Genomic DNA, 21,821 nt, shown 5'->3' on the forward strand with positions numbered 1-21,821 from the left:
GAAAGGGAGATGTTATAGTCACAGTACCGGAAACATGGAAGGTGTGGCAGAGCATAGAGCACCTAATTGAAATTAAAGGCCCAGAAATAAATTGAGGGCGAGAGAAGTGTACATAAGCTGTTCCCCAAATCATTTAGAAAAACTGAGATGCACAGTTGCCATCGGTCTTCTTGTCCAGGAAATCCTGCTGCCCTTCCTGTTCCTGGGAATCATGTACCTACTTCACTTCCCAACCAAAGAGGACATTCATTCTCTGCCCCAAATCCATTGGAATCTATTTCTTTTCATCACTGTGAGAGAATTGTTTTTCTTGGCCAGGAGATACAGTACTAGACACCATTGCCTCTGGTGTGGAAGCTCACATTACATATTCATTTCAATCACTCAAAGTCCATAGTTTACCTTAGGGTTCACTCTTGGTGTTGTATATTCTATGGGTTTGGACAAATGTCTAATGACATGTATCCATCATTATAATATCATACAGAGAATTTTCACTGCCCTAAAAATCCTCTGTGCTTTGCCTATTTACTACCCCAGCCCCTGCAAACAACCTCTCATGTTTTTACTGTCTCCATAGTTTTGCCTTTTCCACAGTGTCTTATAGTTGGAATCATACAGTAGGTAGCCTTTTCAGATGGACTTCTTTCACTTAGTAATGTGCATTTAAGGTTCCTCCATGTCTTTTCATGGCTCAATAACTCATTTCTTTTTAGTGCTGAATAATATTCCATTGTCTGGATGTACCAAGTTTATTTATCCATTCACCTACTAAAGGACATCTTGGTTGCTTCCAAGTTTTGACATTTATGAATAAAGCTTCTGTAAACATCCATGAGCAGGTTTTTGTGTGGACATGAGTTTTCAGCTCCTTTGGGTAAATAACAAAGGAGCACAATTACTGGATCATATGGTAAGAGTATGTTTAGTTTTGTAAGAAACCACCAAACTGTCTTCCAAAGTGGCTGTAGTGTTTTGCATTCCCACTAGCAATGTATGAGAACTCCTGTTGCTCCACATCCTTGTCACATTTGGTGTTGTCCGTATTCTGGATTTTAGCCATTCTAATAGGTGTGTAGTGTAATCTCATTGTTTTTATTTGCATTTCCCTGGTAACATATGATGTGGAGCATCTTTTCATATGCTTATTTGCCATTTATATATCTTCTTTGATGAGGAGTCTGTAAAGGTCTTTGGCCTAATTTTTAATTGGGTTGTTTGTTTTCTTGTTGTTGAGTGTTAAGAGTTCTTCGTATATTTTGGATAACAGTCCTTTATCAGATGTGTCTTTTGCATATGTTTTCTCTCAGTCTGTGGCTTGTCTTCTAATGCTCTTGACATTGTCTTTCACAGATCAGAGGTTTTTTATTTTAATGAAGTCCAGCTTATCAGTTATTTCTTTCATGGATCGTTTTTTTGGTGTTGTATCTAAAAAGTCATCACCATATCCAAGGTCATCTAGGTTTTCTCCTATGTTGTCTTCTAGGAATTTTAGAGTTTTATGTTTTACATTTAGGTCTGTTATTAGAGGTTCGGTGGATTCGATTGGAGACGTAAAAAGGAACTTTCCAACCCAAACGAATGAACTGAAGGCACACTTTATTATATAGGGAAGGGTAAAGGCAAAAGTTAGCAAATAGATATGGAGAATGCAGGAAGTAGCTATATTCAAAGAAACATCAGACTAGGTACTTATAACATCTCAATAAGTCAATAAAAAGAGGAAACAACATCAGATCGATCGAGAAAGAGAAACATCAGATCGATTGAGAGAGAAAAACATCAGATAGATTGACAAAGAGAAACATCAAATCGGGTACTTACAACATCCACGCCCTTACACTGGGGAAAGTCCCTTTAATTGACAAGGCTAGGTGGGAGTGCCGATCGAAAGAGGTCCTGGGCAAGGCGTCCCCCCCACAGGCGAGACTCTCACCAGGCCTCAGTTTCCAGCAGCTTATATAGTATGAGTAATTTCCAGAGTAAGCATTTGGTGTTCTCATGCACAAATGGTTATCAGTTGTGTACGTGCATTGCACTCCTTGGTTATCGTCCCAGCCTGGCACAGATGGCCAGTCCGTCCTGGGCTATGATTCCCAAAGAGTCTTGCAGTGTTACAAATTGCAGCTATCTCTGTGGGAGAAGGGCCAGTCCCTGGGAGAAGGGCCAGTTCCCACCACACAGAAAGCCGCTTTATATTTCTTTGTGTGCTGGTGGGTGTAGGTTCATGGACTGGCCAAACATGGCTGTACTCATGTCAAGACAAGGCCTGTGATCCATTTTGAATTAATTTTTGTGAAGGATGTAAGGTCTATGTCTAGATTCACTTTTTGCATGTGGATGTACAGTTGCAGCACTATTTGTTGAAGAGACTGTCTTTGCTCTGTTGTATTGCCTTTGCTGCTTTGTCAAAGATCAGTTGATTATCTTTATGGGGGTCTATTTCTGAACTCTCTGTTCTGTTCCACTGATCTATTTGTCTATTCTTTTGTCGGTACCATACTGTCTTGATTACTATAGTTTTATAGTAAGTCTTGAAGTTGGGTAGTATCAGTCCTCCAGCTTTGTTCTTCTTCTTCAATATTGTTCATTCAATATTGCTGGCTCTTCTGGGTCTTTTGCCTCTCCATATAAACTTTAGAATCAGTTTGTCAGTATCCGTAAAATAACTTGCTGGGATTTTGATTGGGATTGCACTGTTGGTTCACAACCTCAGGAAGTCCCCTGGTGAAATTCGAAACTGGCCCCCATTCATGGAGGGCAAGGAGAGACTAAAGAAAGAGGCAGACCACTCCTTACTGGTAGGTGGCAGTTTTAATAAGCAAGAAAACTTACATACGCTTGTCTTGGGCGACCACAAGACAAGTAGATCTCTATACCTGCCCGCCAGAATCTTTAGAGTTTATATAGAGGCTTTAATGGGGTTCAGTCATGTATACATTACTCTCTCAAGGCTGTGTCCTTGAATAGGAACAGTGCGCGGAACGTACATTCCAAGGACAGGGGAGGGGGAAGGAGCCTCCCATTGCCTCAGATCAACCAATGGTCATGTCATCTCCATGACCTCCTCCAAAATGCATTGAATCTATAGATCAAGTTGGGAAGAAGTGACATCTTGACAATATTGAGTCTAACTATCCATCAACATAGAATATCTCTTCATTTATTTAGTTCTTTGATTTCGTTCATCAGAGTTTTGGAGTTTTCCTTGTAAATATTTTATATCTATTTTGTTAAATTTACACCTAAGTATTTCATTTTTTGGTGCTAATGTAAATGGTATTGCATTTTTAATTTCAAATTCTACTTGTTCAATGTCAGTATATAGGAGAACAGTTAACTTTTGTATTTTAACCTTGTATCCTGCAACCTTGCTGTAATTGCTTATTAGTTCCAAGAGTTTTTTTGCTGATTTCTTTTGGATTTTCTATGTAGACAATCATGTTATCTGTGAACAAGACAGTGTTATATCTTCCTTCCCAAGATGTATACCTTTTATTTCCTTTTCTTGCTTTATTGCATTAGCAAGGACTTCCAGTACATTGTTGAAAAGGAATGGTGAGAGGGGATGTTCTTGATTTGTACCTGATCTTAGTGGGAAAGCTTAGAGTTTCTCACCAGAAAGTAGGATGTTAGCTCTAGGTATTTTATGGATACTCTTTATCAGGTTGACGAAGTTCCTCTGTGTTCCTGGTTTCCGAAGAGTTTTTGTCATGAGTGGGTGTTCGCATTTGTTAGATGCTTTTTCTGCATCTATTGATATGATCATGTGATTTTTCTTTTTTAGGCTATTGATGTGATGGATTATATTAACCGATCTTTGAGTCATACCTGGGATAAATCCCACTTGGTCGTGATGTATAATTCTTTTTATACTTTTTTGGATTCGATTTGCTAATATTTTGTTGAAAATTTTTGCATATGTGTTCATGAGAGATACTGGTCTGTAGTTTTCTTTTAATGTCTTTGGTTTTGGTGTTAGGGTAGTGCTAACCTCATAAAATGAGTTAGGAAGCATTCTCTCTCTTTCTATTCTTTGAAAGAGATTGTAGAGAATTGGTATAATTTCTTCCTTAAATATTTGGTAGAATTTACCAGTGAACCCATCTGGGCCTGATGCTTTCTGTTTTGGGAGGTTATTAATTATTGATTCAATTTCTTTAATAGATATAGGCCTATTCAGATCATCTATTTCTTCTTGTCTGGGTTTTGGCAGATGGTGTCTGATACACGTATTCTATCTATCTAATCTATCTTTTTTGTTTGCTGAGGAAGATTCTCCCTGAGCTAACATCTATTGCCAGTCTTCTTCTCTTTTATATGTGAGCCGCTGCCACAGCATGACCACCGACGAGTGGTGTAGGTCCACACCTAGGAACCAAACCCGGACCACCAAAGTGGAGCACACCAAACTTAACTGCTAGGCCACCAGGGCTGGCCCTGTTACATGTATTCTTAAGTAATTAAATCTTACATATAAAATTATGGATTCTGTGCTTTTAATTTAACGTTATAAGTTTTCCCCAATATTTTGAAAAATCCTTGTACATGTTTTTAATGACTGCATGAAAGTCCATCCTGTGAGTGTACCATCATTATTTAACCATTTCTTAAATGTTGGACATTTAGGTGGTTTTCACGTTTTTACTGTTATAAATAATGATGCAGAGGCAAAAACCTATCCATAAGGATTTTTCTGTATTGAGGATTATTTCATTCAAAAAAATTTCTTTTAGCACTAGCAGCTTCTTTGGAAATTCAGTTAACAAATATCGATTGAATACCTGCTGTGTGCTAGTCATTGTTCTAGGTGCTTAATGAGTAATATGAGCAAAAAGGGAAAGTCTCTGTCCTAATGGAGTACACATTCTAGTGGAGGAGAGTAAGGTAATAAATGCACAATAGTAATTTTAGATAGTGATAACTACTACCAATAAAATAGGGTAATGGGATAGAATATGTTGGGATGACTAGGGGTAATTAGGGAAGGATTCTCTAAGCAAGTTACATTTGACCTGAAGTATGAATGATATGAATTAAGCAAGATTTGGGAGATCATTCTAGACAAAGACTTTGAGAGCATAGTGAGCTTGGTCTTTTCAAGGGACAGAAAGGCCAGTGTGGCTGGAGTGTATGAACAAGAGAGAAAATAGTAAAAGTTGAGGTTTGAGAAGTAGGTGAGGGCATATCTTGTAGAGCCTTGTAAGTGCCGTATAGATAGTTGGGATTTTATTCTAGATGTAAGAGGAAGCTATTGGAGGATTTTAACCAGCTGAATGATGAGGTCAAATTTATATTGTTTTAAAAGATCACTCTGGCTATGTTAAGAAAGCCCTAAAAGGAAGCAATAGAGGAAGAAGGATGGGTGGCTCAGATGAGGGTTGTAGCAGAGAAGATGGGGGTGATGTTAGAGCCAGTAGGACAGGCTGTGGAATGTATGTGATGAATAAGGAAAAAAAAGTGGTGAGGATAAAATTTAGATTCTTGGTCTGAGCAATTGAGTGGATAGTGATGCCATTTACTAAGATGAGGAGTAGCAGATTGGGAAGTGAGTAAGGAGAAAAAAAATTCTGGATGTGTAAAATGTGAGTTGCCCATAATACATCCATTGCTCTGGGCTGGAGATACAGATTTGTGGGTTATCACTCTATATATGCATCTAAAGATGTGGAATTGGATGAAATCACCTGGGAAAGGGAGGGAAGACAGCCAAGACAAAGCCTCAGACACTTTAACATTGAGAGGTTGGGAGTGGGAGAGGGCCTAGCAAAGGAGAAAACAATAATTCCTCAAAACATAGTTTTCGAAATAAAGTATGTGAGGGCTGGCCCGGTGGCTTAGTGGTTAAGCGTGTGCGCTCCGCTACTGGCGGCCCGGGTTCGGATCCCGGGCGCGCAGTGATGCACCGCTTCTCTGGCCATGCTGAGGCCCCGTCCCACATACAGCAACTAGAAGGATGTGCAGCTATGACATACAACTATCTACTGGGGCTTTAGGGAAGAAAAAAAGGAGGAGGATTGGCAATAGATGTTAGCTCAGAGCCGGTCTTCCTCAGCAAAAAGAGGAGGATTAGCACAGATGTTAGCTCAGGGCTGATCTTCCTCACACATAGATAGATAGATAGATAGATAGATAGATAGATAGATAGATAGATAGATAGATAGATAGATAGATAGATTAGATAGAAAGAAAGAAAGTATGTGAAAGTAAGGGGAATGGGATCCAGAGCACAAGTGAAGAATTTGAGGAATAGAGACGTTTCTTCCCTTTTACAAGAGGGAAATCAGAGTCTGCTGGGACAGTTGTGGTTAGGTTAGTGAATTTGTTGGGGGCAAAGTATCTCCTCTAATTCCATCTATATTATTCATTGAGTACAAAGCAGACTTATCACTGCACGGTGGAAGTTGATGGTGGGGGAGTGTGGTCATGAGGGAGTTTGGACGTTGAGAGAAGGAAGGCAAAATTTATCAGCTAAGTGTTTAATAGGTGATAGTGTGAAAATGCTCACTTGAGATCTATGAGGATAAATTTAAAGGAACACTGATGAACACCATTGTATATAATAAAAGAAATCTGTGAAGATGACTACCTTGAAGGAAGCAGCCCCCTTTATGTTTGTTTAATGTGTTACTACTTTATAATTATGATAAGTTTAGAGATTAAATGCTTAAAATAACTAATATGTAATGTGGGATTTGATGACAGTGCTCTTAACCTAATTAATTCGCATTACTCAGGAATAGTAATAGGAAAAAGAACTTAAAAAAAAACTTGTTCTTTCCATGTATTTCAAATGATGGTGTCATAATATGGATGGGTAATCACCTTGTTGAATGTTTTAGAATAGGAATACACCTGGAAATGGTTGCTTCTATCATTTTTTTCCCAAATCAATTTGTAAGTGTTGTTGAGTTCCACTATATGTACAGCAATATACTAGGCAATATATGGAATAAAACATAACTATAGATATTAAGTTGACTTCAAGAATACTAGAAAAACACTCATGCTTTCTTTTTCGTTAAGAAAATTGGAGCTTTCAGAAGATAACTTTCGGATTCCACCCAACCCATCATCAGTACATCCACCTCCTTTCTCATATTAATCCCTCCACTTGTGCACAAGATCCTGCCCTTTTTTGCCTGCTGCAGAAACTCTCCCCTTCTCCTATATCAACATTTTTGATGATTCTTCTACTGGATGATTCCTCTAAACATATAAAATATGTTCAAAAGATAGTCTTTTCAATAAATGTTGTTAAAAACAACTGAACTGTTAAAAACAACTTAAATTGAACGTCATTAAAATTAAAACTTTTCACGCTTCTAGGTAACTGAAGGCAGTGGTAGGTATGTAGTAAGTAATCTCCCAAAATCTCTTCCCCAAACAATGCAAAATCACTTTACAACTATGAAATTTCTATGCAAAACCCTAGCCTTACCATTACTTAAACAGAGAAGGTCAAAACTGTAAAATAACTGTAAGTAAAAAGAGAAAAATTCCACCTGCAGTTTCACAAGCTCTCTCCCCTCCACTGCTAAGGTTTGCAGGGAGCAAGTTAAACTGAAAAACTGAGAGAATGGTGTCTTGAGTGGATACTGTAAGGAGAAAGACAAAAAGAACTATATATAATGCTATAATTTAGTTAGTGAAATTGTTTCTCGCAGAGCTGGCAATTCTGAAACAACTTTGTATATACTAAAATTAAATAAGTAAATAGATTTTAGATTATGAGAGCCTGATTTCTGCCTCTTGGAGGAAGAAGTTATAAATAAGGAAAGAGAGAAGTCATAAATAAACCCTGTGGTTTTGGATTAGAATCAGAGGTGTCAATATGAACTCATAGTTTTTAAATATATATACAGATAGATACAGAATACAGATATGCGTGCATACATAGGTTAGTATATATACATTTCCTAGCTCTGTCTATAGAGACAGCCTAGACGCAATAACATTTCAGTAACAATGAGCACATATACTTCCCAGATCTTGTTATCTAAACACCATTCTCCAGTAAAAGGAACTAGGGCTTCCTGGAGAAGTATTTGATTACAGGGATGGAGCAATAAAAATACTAGATAAGCGTGGAATATTTTGTGGTGCAACAAGGTAAGTAAATGCAAAAGAGATGGTGACTTGTTGAAAGAGTAAGGGAACCAACTTGAAGGATCTCCTAAAGGCCAAAGATGGAACAATTTGAGCCACAAAATAAATAATAATAGTATTGAATTTTAAATAGAATAAAACAGGAGTCATCAAACAACAGACTGTGGGGAAAATATGGCCTGCCACCTATTTTAGTAAGTAAAGTTTTGTTGGAAAACAGACATGACTGTTTGTTTTTGCAGCCTTTTTTTCATTATAGTTCCCCTTAGGAACCCTTTTAGGTATTTTTTGTCCTAATTGCCCCAACCCACTACAGAATTTTAATAACACGGATATACTGTATGCCAATTTATGTACCATATGTATATCTGCTTTATACATAAAAAGAATAAGACCTCCACACACACAAGAACAAATTCTTACTCTCTTGGAGGTGATATTGCTCCCAATGAGAATTCGTGGTTTATATATTACCTACATAACATATACAATCTGTGGCTGATTTGGCATTATAACGTTATCGCAGAGTTGAGTAGCTGTGACAGAGATTGTATGGCCCGCAAAGCCTAGACTATGTACTGTCTGTTCCTTTAAGAAAAAGTTCGTTGACCCTTGGAGTAAAATAAATATCCAAGAATTCAAACTGATTTAAACAAACAATGGATTAAATAAATAAATAAGGGAGAAAAGATATTTCTTCCTTATAGTAGAATTCCAACTAATAAATGTAGAAGAAAAGAGGGAAATAAGAGGATTACATTCGGCAAATACTACAGTAGTAACTCTTTCAGGCAAGATCCACCAATAGACACTAAAATTAGTGGATGAAAGTTTGAGGAGAAACAGGATTTGCATAGTCTCAGAGCATCTCCCCTAAAATGCTTATTGACTGCGAAGAGAAACTTTGTGGTAACTTAACAGTGGAGAAACCTGGTAGGCACCAACTTATCCAAGGGATCGAGGTACGCATCATCAGTTATAATACATTTTGACAACTTGAAATCCTTGATATGATGCACTAAGAAGAACAAATATAATTTTTATGGTGTACTTGCCAAAAATGCATAACCTCACTCCAATCATGAGAAAACATCTTACAAATCCAAACTGAGAGACATTTTACAAAATAGCTGATTAGGACTCTTCAAAAGTGTAAGGTATGTAAGACAAGAAAAGTCTAAAGAACTGTTTAGACTGGAAGAGACTGGAGGTTGCTAATGAGAAATAACAACTAGGTGCAGCCTGGGATCCTGGATAGGATCTTGGAACAAAAAAAAGACTGAAGTGGAAAAATTGGTGAATTTTGAATAGGGTTTGTAGTTTAGTTAATGGTACTGTACTAATGTTTATTTTCTCTTCCTGATCATTGTACCATGATTATATAAGATGTTTATATTGGGGAAATGGGATGAGAAATATAAGACAACTAACTGTTAGTACTATTTTTGCGGCTTTTTTATACATCTAAAATTAGTCCAGAAAAAAGTTGCTTTAAAAAATTAAAATCTTTTGCTTGTTAGAAGATACCATGGGCCGGCCCTGTGGCTTGGTGGTTAAGTGCGCGCACTGCAATGCTGGTGGCCCGGGTTCGGATCCCGGGTGCGCATAGAGGCGCCACTTCTCCGTCCATCCTGAGGCCGAGTCCCACGTGCAGCAACTGGAAGGATGTGCAGCTATGGCATACAGCTATCTACTGGGGCTTTGGGGGGAAAAAAATTAAATAAATAAAATCTTTAGAAGATACCATGAAGAAAATGAACATCAGTCCATGAACTGGGAAACACATTTACAAAACATATATTTGAGAAAAGAGTTGTATCCAGAATATATCAAGAATGCTTATAATGCAATAATATGACGACGACTAACCAATTAAAAAATAGGCAGAATGCTTTTTACCCAGAGGCAGACCCAGTTGCAGGAAGTGCATGACAGTGTGCAGAGGCTCATACTCTGAACTTCACAGTCATACTCAATGAAGAGGGGCCCCTGGGAGATGGAGAGTGTGGAGGGAATTTATGGAGAGCAGGGAGCTCAAGAAATGGATCTCATAAAGCTATATTTGATGTCCCAGACTCACTCCTATGTTGCATACGGTTGACATGCTGGAAACAGCATGTCAAAGCCTTTAAGCACCAAACTACAATCATCCAGATTTCACATTGGCCTCTGTGGTGTGTACATGTGGTAGCACTGCGAAGGCTTTAAAAACTGAGGTAACATTGGAACCACAGAAGAAAAGTTGAGACCCTGAACCTAACTGGATGGCTTGCCTGCTGAAACAAACAAAAAATTCAACATTCTCTAGAGGATTTTAACAGGACCCAGAGTTTATAACATAATATTCAAAATATCCAGGATATAATCTAAAATTATCATCCAGGGAGTTAGGAAAATCTTAACAACTTGGAAAAGACAACAGTCTTCAGCTTCAAGATGATGTAGATGTTGGAAATTATTAAAGAATTTAGAGCATTTGTTATAAATATATGCCATGAAGAAAAGGGGAATGCTCTGGAAACAAATGAAATGTTTGAAGTTCTCAGCAAAGAAATAGAAGCTGTAGAAAAATGGAATATTTAGAACTGAAAAATACAAAAATGGAAATAAAGAATTCCCTAATGGACTCAATATCTGAGTCAATCTGATAGCCAGGTTGCCCCCCACCAAAGATATCTGCTCCCTAATCTCTGGAATTCATAAATATGTTGTTACATGGCAAAAGTGACTTTGAAGATATAATTAAGATATGGACCTTAAGAGAGTGTCTTGGATTATCCAGATGGGCCCAATCTAATCAGGTGAGCCCTTAAAAACAGGCTTTCTCCAGCTGGAGTCAGAAGAGGTGCAGCAGAAGTCAGCAAGATTCAAAGCTTGAGGAGGACTCAGTGCACCCTTGCTGGTTTGAAGATGGAGGTGGCAACGTGTTGAAAAATGCAGATGGACTTAGGGAGGTGAGAAGTTCCTAGGTGACAGCCAGCAGGAAAACAAAGGCCTCAGTCCTTTTATTACAGGGAACTGAATTCAGCTAACTGAATTCTGAACTTGGAAGCTGATTCATCCTCAGAGACTCCAGAAAGGAATGAAGCTGTGTTGACAAGTTGATTTTGGCCTTGTGAGACTCTAAGCAGAGGACCCAGCTGAGCCACACTGTACCTGGATTTCTGCTCTGTAGAACTGCAAGATAATAAATTTATTTAGTTTTAAGATGCTTAATTTGTATTAATTTGTCATAGCAGCATAGAAAACTGACAGTCTGGGATATATTTTTACCCTTTTTACAAATTAAAAAGTTAGGCTTTTACTGTTTCTTGGATGTTGGCAAAGGTATGAAATTCCTGGGTCAGAGATAAAGGACTTTGTTACTCATGGCGTAACAAACAGCATGTGTCAGTAATAACAGAATACTTATTCTTTTCAAGTGCCATTGGAACATTTACCAATATAGGTCATATCCTATAAAACAAACCTCAACAAATTTAAAAGAATTGAAATCATATAAAATATGCTCTATGAACATAATGGAATCAAACTAAAAAGCATTAAAGTAAACAGAAGGGAAATCAGAAAATATTTTGAACTGAAAGAAAATGAAAATACAACATATCAAAATTTGTGAGATTCAGCTAAAGCATTGTTTCAAGGGAAACTTATAGCATTAAATGCATATATTTGAAAAAGAGATCCCAGATTAGTAATTTGAGATTTTACCTTAAGAACTAGAAAAATAAGAGCAAACTAAACCCAAAAGCAAACAGAAAGAAGGAAATAATCAAGAGCAAAAATCAATGAAAACAGCAAAACAATAGGGAAAAATCAAACCAAAAGCTAGTTGTTTGGAAAGATTGATTGAATTGGTAAATGTCTAGCTCAATTGACCAGGAACAAAAAGGAGAAAACAGAAATTACCAGTATTCATCAGGCTATCACTGCAGGGCAAAAGAAAATAAAAGGATAATAAGAAAATACTATGAACAACTCTGTGCATATATATTTGGCAACTTAAATAAAATAGACTGTTCCCCTGAAAGATACAAACTGTCAAACGTCACCGAGAAGCAATAGATAACAGCAATAACCCTATATCTATTAACGTAATTGGATTTATAGCTTAAAACATTCCAAAGCAGAAAACTGCGGTTTCAGATGGTTTCTTTTCACTGGTAATTCTGTCAAACATTTAAAGAAGAAAAAATATCAATTCTACACAGTTTCTCACAGAAAATAGAAGAGGAGGGAATATTTCCCAACTCATTTTAGGAGGCTGGCCTTGCTCTAATATAAAATCCAGGCAAAGACATTAGAAGAAAGGGAAATTATAGACCACTATCCCTTATTAACATAGATGTAAAAATTCTCAACAAAATAAGCTAATGAGCAAATAAATCCATCAATGGAATAATACATCATGATCAAGTGGGGTTTATTCCAGAAATACAAGGCCAGTTCAACATTAGAAAATTAATCAATGTAATTTACTATGTTAACAGACTAAAGGAAAACTATATGATCATCTCAATAGATGTAGGGAAGGAATTTGACAAAATTCAACATTTGTTCGTGTTTTAAAAAGTGCTTAAAAAACTAAGAATAGAGGACTACTTTTCAACTATAGCTAACTTACAGCTAACATCATGCTTTAATGGTGAGAGACTGAATGTTTTCCTTCTAAGACCAGGAAAAAGACAAGGATGTCCTCTCTTATCACTTCTAATTCAACATTGTAGTGGAAGTTCTAGCCAGTGCAGTAAGGCAAGAAATAGAAATAAAAGGCTTAGAGGAACGGAAGAAATAAACTGTCTATTCCTAGATAACATGATTGCCTACATAGAAAATTCCATATAATCTACAAAACACACACACACACAAACTCCCAAAACTAATAAGTGAATTTAGCAAGGTCACAGGATACAAAGTCAACATTCTTAAATCAATTGTATTTCTACATACTAGCAATGAACAACTGGAAACTGAAATTTAAAACAATACCATTTGTAAAAACTCAAAAAGTCTTGTATAAATTCAACAAAATCCATGCAGGATTTGTATACTAAAAACTATAAAATAAAGCTGAGAAAGCAAAGAAGACCTAAAAATGGAGGGCTACATCATGTTCATGGATTGAAGGACTCAGTGTAGTTAAGATGTCAGTTATCCTCAAATTGATCTATAGGTTTAGTGCAATCCCAGTCCCATTCCCAACAGGATATTTAGGATATACAAACTGATTCTAAACTTTATAGGGAAGATAAAGTCATTAGAATAGCGAAAACAATTTTGAAAAGGAATGAAGTTGGAGGACTCCCAGTACTCAATTTTAAGGCTTATTATAAAGCTACAGCAATCAAGGCAGCATGGTATTGGTGAGAGGATAGATACATAGATTAATGGAACGAAATATTAGGTACAGTTTGTGACAAATTTAACATAGATATGGTCAACTGATTTTTCACAAAGGTGCATGGGCAGTTCAGTGGAGAAAAGATAGTATTTTCGGTAAATGGTGCTGGAACAAATTGGACATCCATATGGGAAAAAAAATGAGCCTCAACCTACATTACATCTTATACAAAAATTAACTCAAAATGGATGATATATTTAAATGTAAAACATAAAACTATAAGACTTTTAGAAGAAAACATAAGAGGAAATCCTTATTACCTTTTGTTATGGAAAAGCATGGTGTATAAAATGAAAAAGTTGATGAACAGGATTTCATAAAAATTGATGTTTGGTCTGTGAGAGAAACTTAAGAGAATTAAAAGAAAAACCACAGCTTGGGAGAAAATATTTGAAAATCGTATGTTAGACAAAGGGACTTATATTGAGAAAATATAAAATAGTTTCAAAACTAAAAAATATAAAGACAACCCAATTAAAATGATTAGCAGACGTGAACAGATAGATTATAAGAAACATTACTCAATATCATTATTCATCAGGGAAATTCAGATTAAAAAGACTGACAACACCAAATATTAGTGAGAATGTGGAGTAACTGGAACTTTCATACATTGTGGGAGTATAACATGATACAACCCCTTTGGAAAACTGGCAGTTTCTTATAAATAATAAACATGCACCTACCCTATGCTCTTTCTTTAATTGTGACTTTGAATATCTTTGACCTGTTGTATGTAGATTTTGTGGTTAAACTATGAGGACCTTAATGTTTTTCCTTCCCAATTCCAAGTGTGGGGAAATTGCCTTCACATTACTTACAGTTAAATATATTCCCTTTTTTATCATTATTATTTTTTTTTGGTGAGGGAGATCAGACCTGAGCTAACATCTGTTCTAATCCTCCTCTTTTTGCTGAGGAAGACTGGCTCTGAGCTAACATCTATTGCCAATCTTCCTCCTTTTTTCCTTCCCCAAAGCCCCGGTAGATAGTTGTATGTCATAGTTGCACATCCTTCTAGTTGTTGTATGTGGGACGTGGCCAAGGCCAGAGAAGCAGTGCGTCGGTGTGCCCCCAGGATCCGAACCCGGGCCGCCAGTAGTGGAGCGCATGCACTTAACCACTAAGTCAAGGGGCCGGCCCCTATATTCCCTTTTTAAGATAAGTAATTTACCCAGAAGCTTATGAAGAGCAGAGCCAGAGTCTGTTTTATCTATTTTTTCTTTTGTCATTTTTGTTTTTGGTGTCATATCTAAAGAAACCATTGGGCCAGCCCCGTGGTGTGGCGGTTAAGTGCGTGCGCTCCACTGCTGGTGGCCTGGGTTTGGATCCCAGGGGCGCACTGACGCACCACTTGTCAGGTCATCCTGTGACGGTGTCCCACATAAAGTGGAGGAAGATAGGCATGGATGTTAGCTCAGGGCCAGTCTTCCTCAGCAAAAAAAAGAGGAGGATTGGCATGGATGTTAGCTCAGGGCTGATCTTTCTCACAAAAAATAAAAATAAAAAAAATAAAGAAACCATTGTTTCATCCAAGGTCAGTAAGATTCATACCTATGTTTTCTTCTAAGGGTTTTATAATTTTAGCTCTTACATTTTGAGTTGATTTTTATATATGGTTTGAGATATGGGCCTACATTCACTCTATTGCATGTGGATCTTCATAAGTCCCAGCACCATCTATTGAAAAGACCATTCTTCTCCCATTGAATCGTCTTGGCACCACCCTTGTTGAAAGTCAGTTGACCATAAATGTATTAGTTTATTTCTGAACTCTCAGTTCTGATTCTTTGATCTGCATATCTATCCTCATGCCAGTACCATACTGTCTTGATTACTATAGTTTTGTAGTAAGTAAGTTTTGAAATTGGAAAGTATGAGTCTTCCAATTTTGTTCTTTTTCAAGATTGTTTTGGGTATTCTGAATTTTAGAATCAGCTTGTCAGTTTCTTCAAGAAAGGCAACTATTATGTTGGCAGGGATTGTGTTGATTCTGTAGATCAATTTAGGAAGTAATGCCATCTTAATATTGCACGTCTAGAACATGAAGTGTCTTTCCATTTATTTAGATCCTTTAAAATGTCTTTAGGGGCCGGCCCGGTGGCGCAAGTGGTTAAGTGTGCGCGCTCCGCTGCAGCGGCCCAAGGTTCACCAGTTCGGATCCTGGGCGTGCACCGACGCACTGCTTGGCAAGCCATGCTGTGGCGGCGTCCCATATAAAGTGGGGGAAGATGGGCATGGATGTTAGCCCAGGGCCGATCTTCCTCAGCAGAAAAAGAGGAGGATTAGCAGATGTTAGCACAGGGCTGGTCTCCTCACACAAAAAAATAAATAAATAAAAAATAAATAAAATGTCTTTAATGGTGTTTTGTAGTTTTCAGTGTACAAGTCTTGTACTTTTTTTGTTAAATTTATTCCTAAGTGTTTTCTTCTTTTTCATGCTGTTATAAGTGAAATTGTGTTCTTGATTTAATTTTCAGATTGTTCGTTGCTAGCGTATAGAAATACAATTGATTTGTATTGATCTTATATCCTTCACCCTTGCTGAACTCATTTATTAGCTCGCTGTACTTGGGATTTATTTTGTTGTTTGTTTGTGGATTCCTTAGGATTGTCTATATGCGAGATCATGTCATCTGCAAGTAGAGATAGTTCTACTTCTCCCGTTTATTTCTTTTTCTTGCCTAATTGTCCTGGCTAGAATATCCAGTATCATGTTGAATGGAAATGGCAAGAGCTGACATCCTTATCTTGTTTCTATACTTAAGAGTGAGAACTTTCAGGCTTTCACCGTTAAATGTGAAGTTAGCTGTGGGTTTTCATAGATGCCCTTTTTCAGGAAGTTCTCTTTAATTCCTAGTTTGTTATATGTGTTTTTATCATGAAAGAGGTTGAATTTTTGTCAGATGCTTTTTCTGCATCTATTGAGATGAATAGATGTGGGATTTTTTTGTCCTTTATTCTATTAATGTGATATATTCCATTGGTTGATTTTAATATGTTGAACCAACTTTCCATTCCCACTTACCTTCCCTCTCACTGGTTACTCACTTAGTATTCCCTGACTTGGTGAATACCACCCCAAGCCATCCAAATGCCCAAGGCAGAAACACAAGAGTCATCTTAGACCCTTCCCTTTCCCTTACTCCCTACATCCAATCAGTTGATCCTGCTTTAATATCATCCTGACTTTTCCCTCTTTCAGTTCATCCTCTACCCTGATGCCAGGAGTGATTTTTCTCTTCCCAAGGGTGAATCTGATAATCTAAATCCACTTGTAGAAAAATTTATCAAGGGGAAATTTATATTCATTCCCTGCCTTCTGCTGATGTACCTAAACCGTTACCAACTGTTAGGTCTTTGTCTTGTTTATAAAGACTCATAGATTACTTTCTGTGACTTTTCTATTTCTTAAAATGAGGTTTGTAATTTAGTACTAATGGTATCATAGGAGTGCTACTAAATGCTGTTTTTGGACACTAAGATTTGGTCTAACTTTATCCAATGAAAGAGTAAAATGGGAGCGAGGGCTTAAAAACAGATGAATACCAAATAAGAAAACGGCATATGGTAGGGTTGCTTCTAATTTGTTGCTGTGGTTCATTTTGTCCCTTGTGAGAATTCTGTTTTTGAGAAGTTTTCACGCCCTATTATCAAATTACAGGGATTATGAAGTCTATCATTAACTGTTTATCACATATGCTATTGAAGTAGTAACTCTTAGCATGGATTTTTATAGGTGTTATTTTATTTTAAATCCAAATTATTTTAAATGGATACATAATTAAAGTGTAATTTTCACATTGGTATATATAAATGTTATATGTACCAAATACTATAAAAGCTCTATAAGCAGTTTTTGTCTATTTATTTGTTTATTTATTTATTTTACAGCCTTGCTTTGCATCCTGAACGAGTATTGGTAGCAACAGGACAAGTTGGGAAAGAGCCTTATATCTGTGTTTGGGATTCCTACACTGTGCAGACTGTATCAGTTCTAAAGGATGTTCATACACATGGTATAGCTTGTTTAGCATTCGACTTAGATGGACAGGTATGTGAAAATTTTTCCTCTTTTTCTAAACTATGTTTTAAAAATGTGTACTAAGAAATGATTATAAATATATCAAGTTAAATTGGAAAGCAATTAATGAAAAGTACTTGTTTGTTTGTTGAAGGGTGGAGGTGGGGAGGTGGGGTGGGTGGTTAATGTATATAAGAAAAATAATAACAATAAGGAGTTTTATTTTTTTGTATCAAGATCTTTTCAGTTGAAGTAATTCCTACTATGAAAGCCAAAGAAATTCTCGCTCAGTGGAATATTATCTGGTTGTTCTAGAAAATTTTACATATAACTCTTTTGCAGATAGTGTATGTTGATAGGACCGATCGATGGAAGACATCTTAGGAAAATTAAGTTTCTCTAAGTAGAAACTGTTGTATACATTTTACTGCTGTATAAAGGTTTCTGTTAAAATTACATTTTTTATTGAAAATAGTGAGGCAGTTCCTGTAATATGAGCTATTTTTATACAAAATCAAAGTTCAAAACAAAGGATATAATTATCATTCCACTTACTAATCAGTTCCCAAATTATTATTTACTCTAGTCATTGATTTTAAAAAAATTAAACAAACCAAGAGCTTTTTGTGGTGCTTTCATGGAACTTGTTAGACCTAAAACATATTTAAAAAGTGGTGAGAAGTTGGATTTTGCAGGTGTGATTAATTTATAGTCTTTAAAAGTTTTACATTAAAATTAAACTTTAAAAATCATTTTAACTTTTAGAAAAATTTTGGTTATCTGCTTTTCAATTCATAAAATTAATTTTGTAGGTCTAGATCTTACAGAAAAGATTACATTGTGTTCTACTCCCTTGAAAATGATAACCGGTAGATGTTTTATTTGTAACTGAGGAATAACTTCTTTGAGTAGGCTAGATTAATATGACTTTCTGATAAAAGTCTGGTAAGGGATCTATAAAGACGAACCTCTCATTTGGGGAAAAATGTGCTTCTAAGTTTAATATCACTGTGTAGCAGTGATTGGCAATTACAGAACCTTAATTCATGTCCAGTTTTTGCTATTATTTTTCAAGTCCCTTAATGTCCTCATATCAGAACTTCATTTTCTTTTTTAAAAGGAAAAGAATAATACTCTACCTACTTTACAAGAGATTATATTTTATAAAACAAACCTACAAAGTTGTTTCCAAAAATCAATTACAAAAGGTGTTATAAAATCCAAGATGTTTTAGCTATAAGTGTCTGTATACTTTAAATATAGATGTTTTGTTTTTAAAGTTGCCCTTTCTAAATGTATTGCATTGCTGAGGAATTTCTCTTATATATACAAGGAGAAATCATGCCCATAGCTTTTACTAGTTGAAAGCCTTTAAATTTGCTTATTTTAAGCAACTTTATAGGAAAAGTCTTGGGTACATGTATTTTATTATCTCATATCACATCATTATGAGAATGTGTTCCTTAAAAATTGAAGCTTATAAAAAACATGATAGCTAAAAGTTATTGAGCACATGCTAAGTGCCAGGCATTGTGCTAAACTTACATTATCTCATTTAATTCTCACAACAACCCTATGAAATAGATACTATTATTATCTCTATTTTACAGATAAAGAAACTGAGACTTAGAGAGGTTAAGTAACTTGCCCCAGGTTACACAGCTAGTAAATGGAGCCAGAGCGGGAACCCAGGTCAGTCACACTCCAAAGCTCATGTTTTTAACAGCAATGCTCTACTGCCTCCCAAACATGAAACTTAGAAGGTGGTTATTTATATTTCAAAAGGAATTCATCCATCTTAAGTACAGTTAAAGCTTGTAAGGAACTGCTGTCAGTTGAAGATTAAGTTAAGAAGAGTATCTCTGAAATTATGTTAATGAGAAAATTTGTTAGTTAAAAAATATATTTGAGAACATATCTATTCACTAATATCTATAAGCTGTTTATGAGACACCAACTAGGAAATATTGAATAATTTTTGCATTTTCTACTGTATTTAAAACTATAAGTGGTCAAGGAAGATTTATCCAATGAATGAATTTCCCTGTTGGTAGTAATGCTGAATGTTCTTTTCCCAGAGGGTTTCTTCTAAATGGATTGAATATGCACACTAATTGAGTCTGCCTTATTGAGAATAATTAGGGCCTGAAAAGGCTATTTATATAAATCCACATCAAACAGGGACTAAAATTTCATAGTAAATGGGAGAAGGGGATAGGAGGAGGGGAAATTTGGTACTTTATTTTGAAAATATAACCATAATTTATAAAAAACACTTTTCTCATATTTAAGAAAATCTAGCTTATAGTTACAATTCTGCTAATTTATAAAATGAACAAGAATAAAGTGTTAATTTTTTTAACCTAATTTTGTCAATTATATACTGGTACAAATAAAATGCTTTAGTTTCTCTTTGACTTTTGGCACATGATTATGAAGAGGGTCATTTTTGCAAAAATATTAGAGGAGTTCATTGATTTTTCCAAGGGCCTTTTAGTAATCGCTTGATATCTATAGACGTATTTCAAGTGCTTATTGTATTATTCTTGAATTTTTTTCTCTTCTATTGCTCTGCCAGATCCTAACTTCTAATGGCTTTATGTATGATTTGACTAATATTTATTCCATTAAGTCCTCCGTCTTTTGCAAAATTTGTGATTTTTACTTTATAACATTGTAATAATTAGTTCTTATATAATGAACACTGAGATCAAAAGGACCTCCATACTAGAATCTTTTAAGTTTTAGTTGTCCATTATTTAATATGTTTCACAGTTGCAAGAACTTATGGGATGTGTCTAGTTGTGTCTATTAGGATATTTTTCTTATCTGCACATTTAGTGTGCTAGAACTTTTTAATAAATATTTCCAGTTCAATTAATGGACACAACCAAGATTTTGTTTGGGAGTAGGATCAGGGAGGAATTTGGGAAACTGGATAGAGGCTTCTATTATTTGATTTTCTTTCTCTCTCTCTGTTACTTCTTAGTTTTCTTTAAAGGGGCCTTTCCTTCTGTCTGCTTCTTAAATGTCAGTGTTCTTTAGGTGTCTATAGCTTTCTTTTCTTTTCACTTTACTTATTCTCTCTAGGTGATTAGCTAGATCCTTGTTGTTAACTCCCATATTAGTTAATAGTGGCCCTGGCTTCTCTTCTCAACTCCAAATACCCTCCTTGAATATCATAGAGATATATCTTATAGTACACATTTAAAACTGAATTCTCTCTTAATTCCAACTCTAAAAAACAAAACTTATTTCTCCTGGCTCCTGGCCTACCTCTCCAGCCTTGTCTCCTGCCACTTCCCAGTTGACACTCCTCCCTTAAGCCACAATGAAGTGCTGGCACTTTCCTAAAAGCGCCACGATCTCTCTAATCTTGTGTCTTTTGGTCTGAAATGCACTTTCTCTTACTTTTCTACCCAACTATCTCTTACTCTTATCTTCCAAGATATGGTTCAAGCATTACTTTTACTGGAAAACTTTCTTTATCCTCTTCCTCACCAACCTAGGCTGGGTTAAATGTGAGAAAAGATGATAAAGTAAAAAATGATAGAAAGCTAGAAAAGGAGGTATTTTGTGATTGATTGTGTCTACCTTTTCCTCTGTGCTGTTGCTTAACCTATGCTTAGGGAGGTTGATTTTGGCCGTGATATGTTTATCAGGGCTACAGAGGAAGTGCTCCCAGGTCTATTTTGTTACTGCCTGTACAGAGCTAGATGCTTTGAGGCTCTATGGAGATACATGAAGTTTTAGAGCTTTTGGCCAGTTGTGGTTTGGTATGTGTGTATGATGAGCTGAGCTAGAGAGAAGAGGCATGAGTAGAAAAGACAGTGCCCCTCTGACTGTTCCTCATTTTATACTTGCCTTGTGAAATTTTAATCCCTACACAGTATGCTATAGCAAGAGGTAGATATCTTTGTTTTAGCTAGGTATTTGCTGATACCGTCTAGTTCTCAGATATTAAAGACTCTCAGGAGGAGCATATCATCTGCTCTTGTTTCCTTGGGCTGTCTGCTAGTGTGATTTGATGGAGAACCATAATAAACTATATTCTGTATCTTTTTATGTTAGACTTTCATTCTACCATTTAGGGGTTTAAATAGTACTTCTACTGTGCAGAAACTGTAACTGGGTACTAGATGGCATTTCTCATTGGGACAGGTAGAGGGTTCTTAAAACTAATTATGGTTATGGTAACCTAGTAATGATGATGATGATAGCAAACATTTATATAACATTAACCATATGCTAAGCACTCTTCTAACTCCTTTATGTGTGTATATATGT

The 21,821-nt window shown here is 36.1% G+C and overlaps 1 protein-coding gene across 10 annotated transcripts in view; it reads left to right on the forward strand.

The window, feature by feature from the left end:
- Positions 1–21,821, forward strand: part of EML5 (EMAP like 5) — a 159,792-nt gene that overhangs the window by 19,191 nt on the left and 118,780 nt on the right. For all 10 annotated transcript variants that reach the window (XM_087448076.1, XM_087448080.1, XM_014784479.2 and 7 more), the window contains one exon: positions 17,405–17,564. In XM_087448076.1, coding sequence (XP_087304202.1) covers positions 17,405–17,564 — 160 coding nt within the window. The remainder of the gene's footprint in view (positions 1–17,404; positions 17,565–21,821) is intronic.

This window comes from Ceratotherium simum, chromosome 24 (genome assembly GCF_057802395.1).
Source record: "Ceratotherium simum simum isolate JZ-2026a chromosome 24, ASM5780239v1, whole genome shotgun sequence".
NCBI lineage: Eukaryota > Metazoa > Chordata > Mammalia > Perissodactyla > Rhinocerotidae > Ceratotherium > Ceratotherium simum.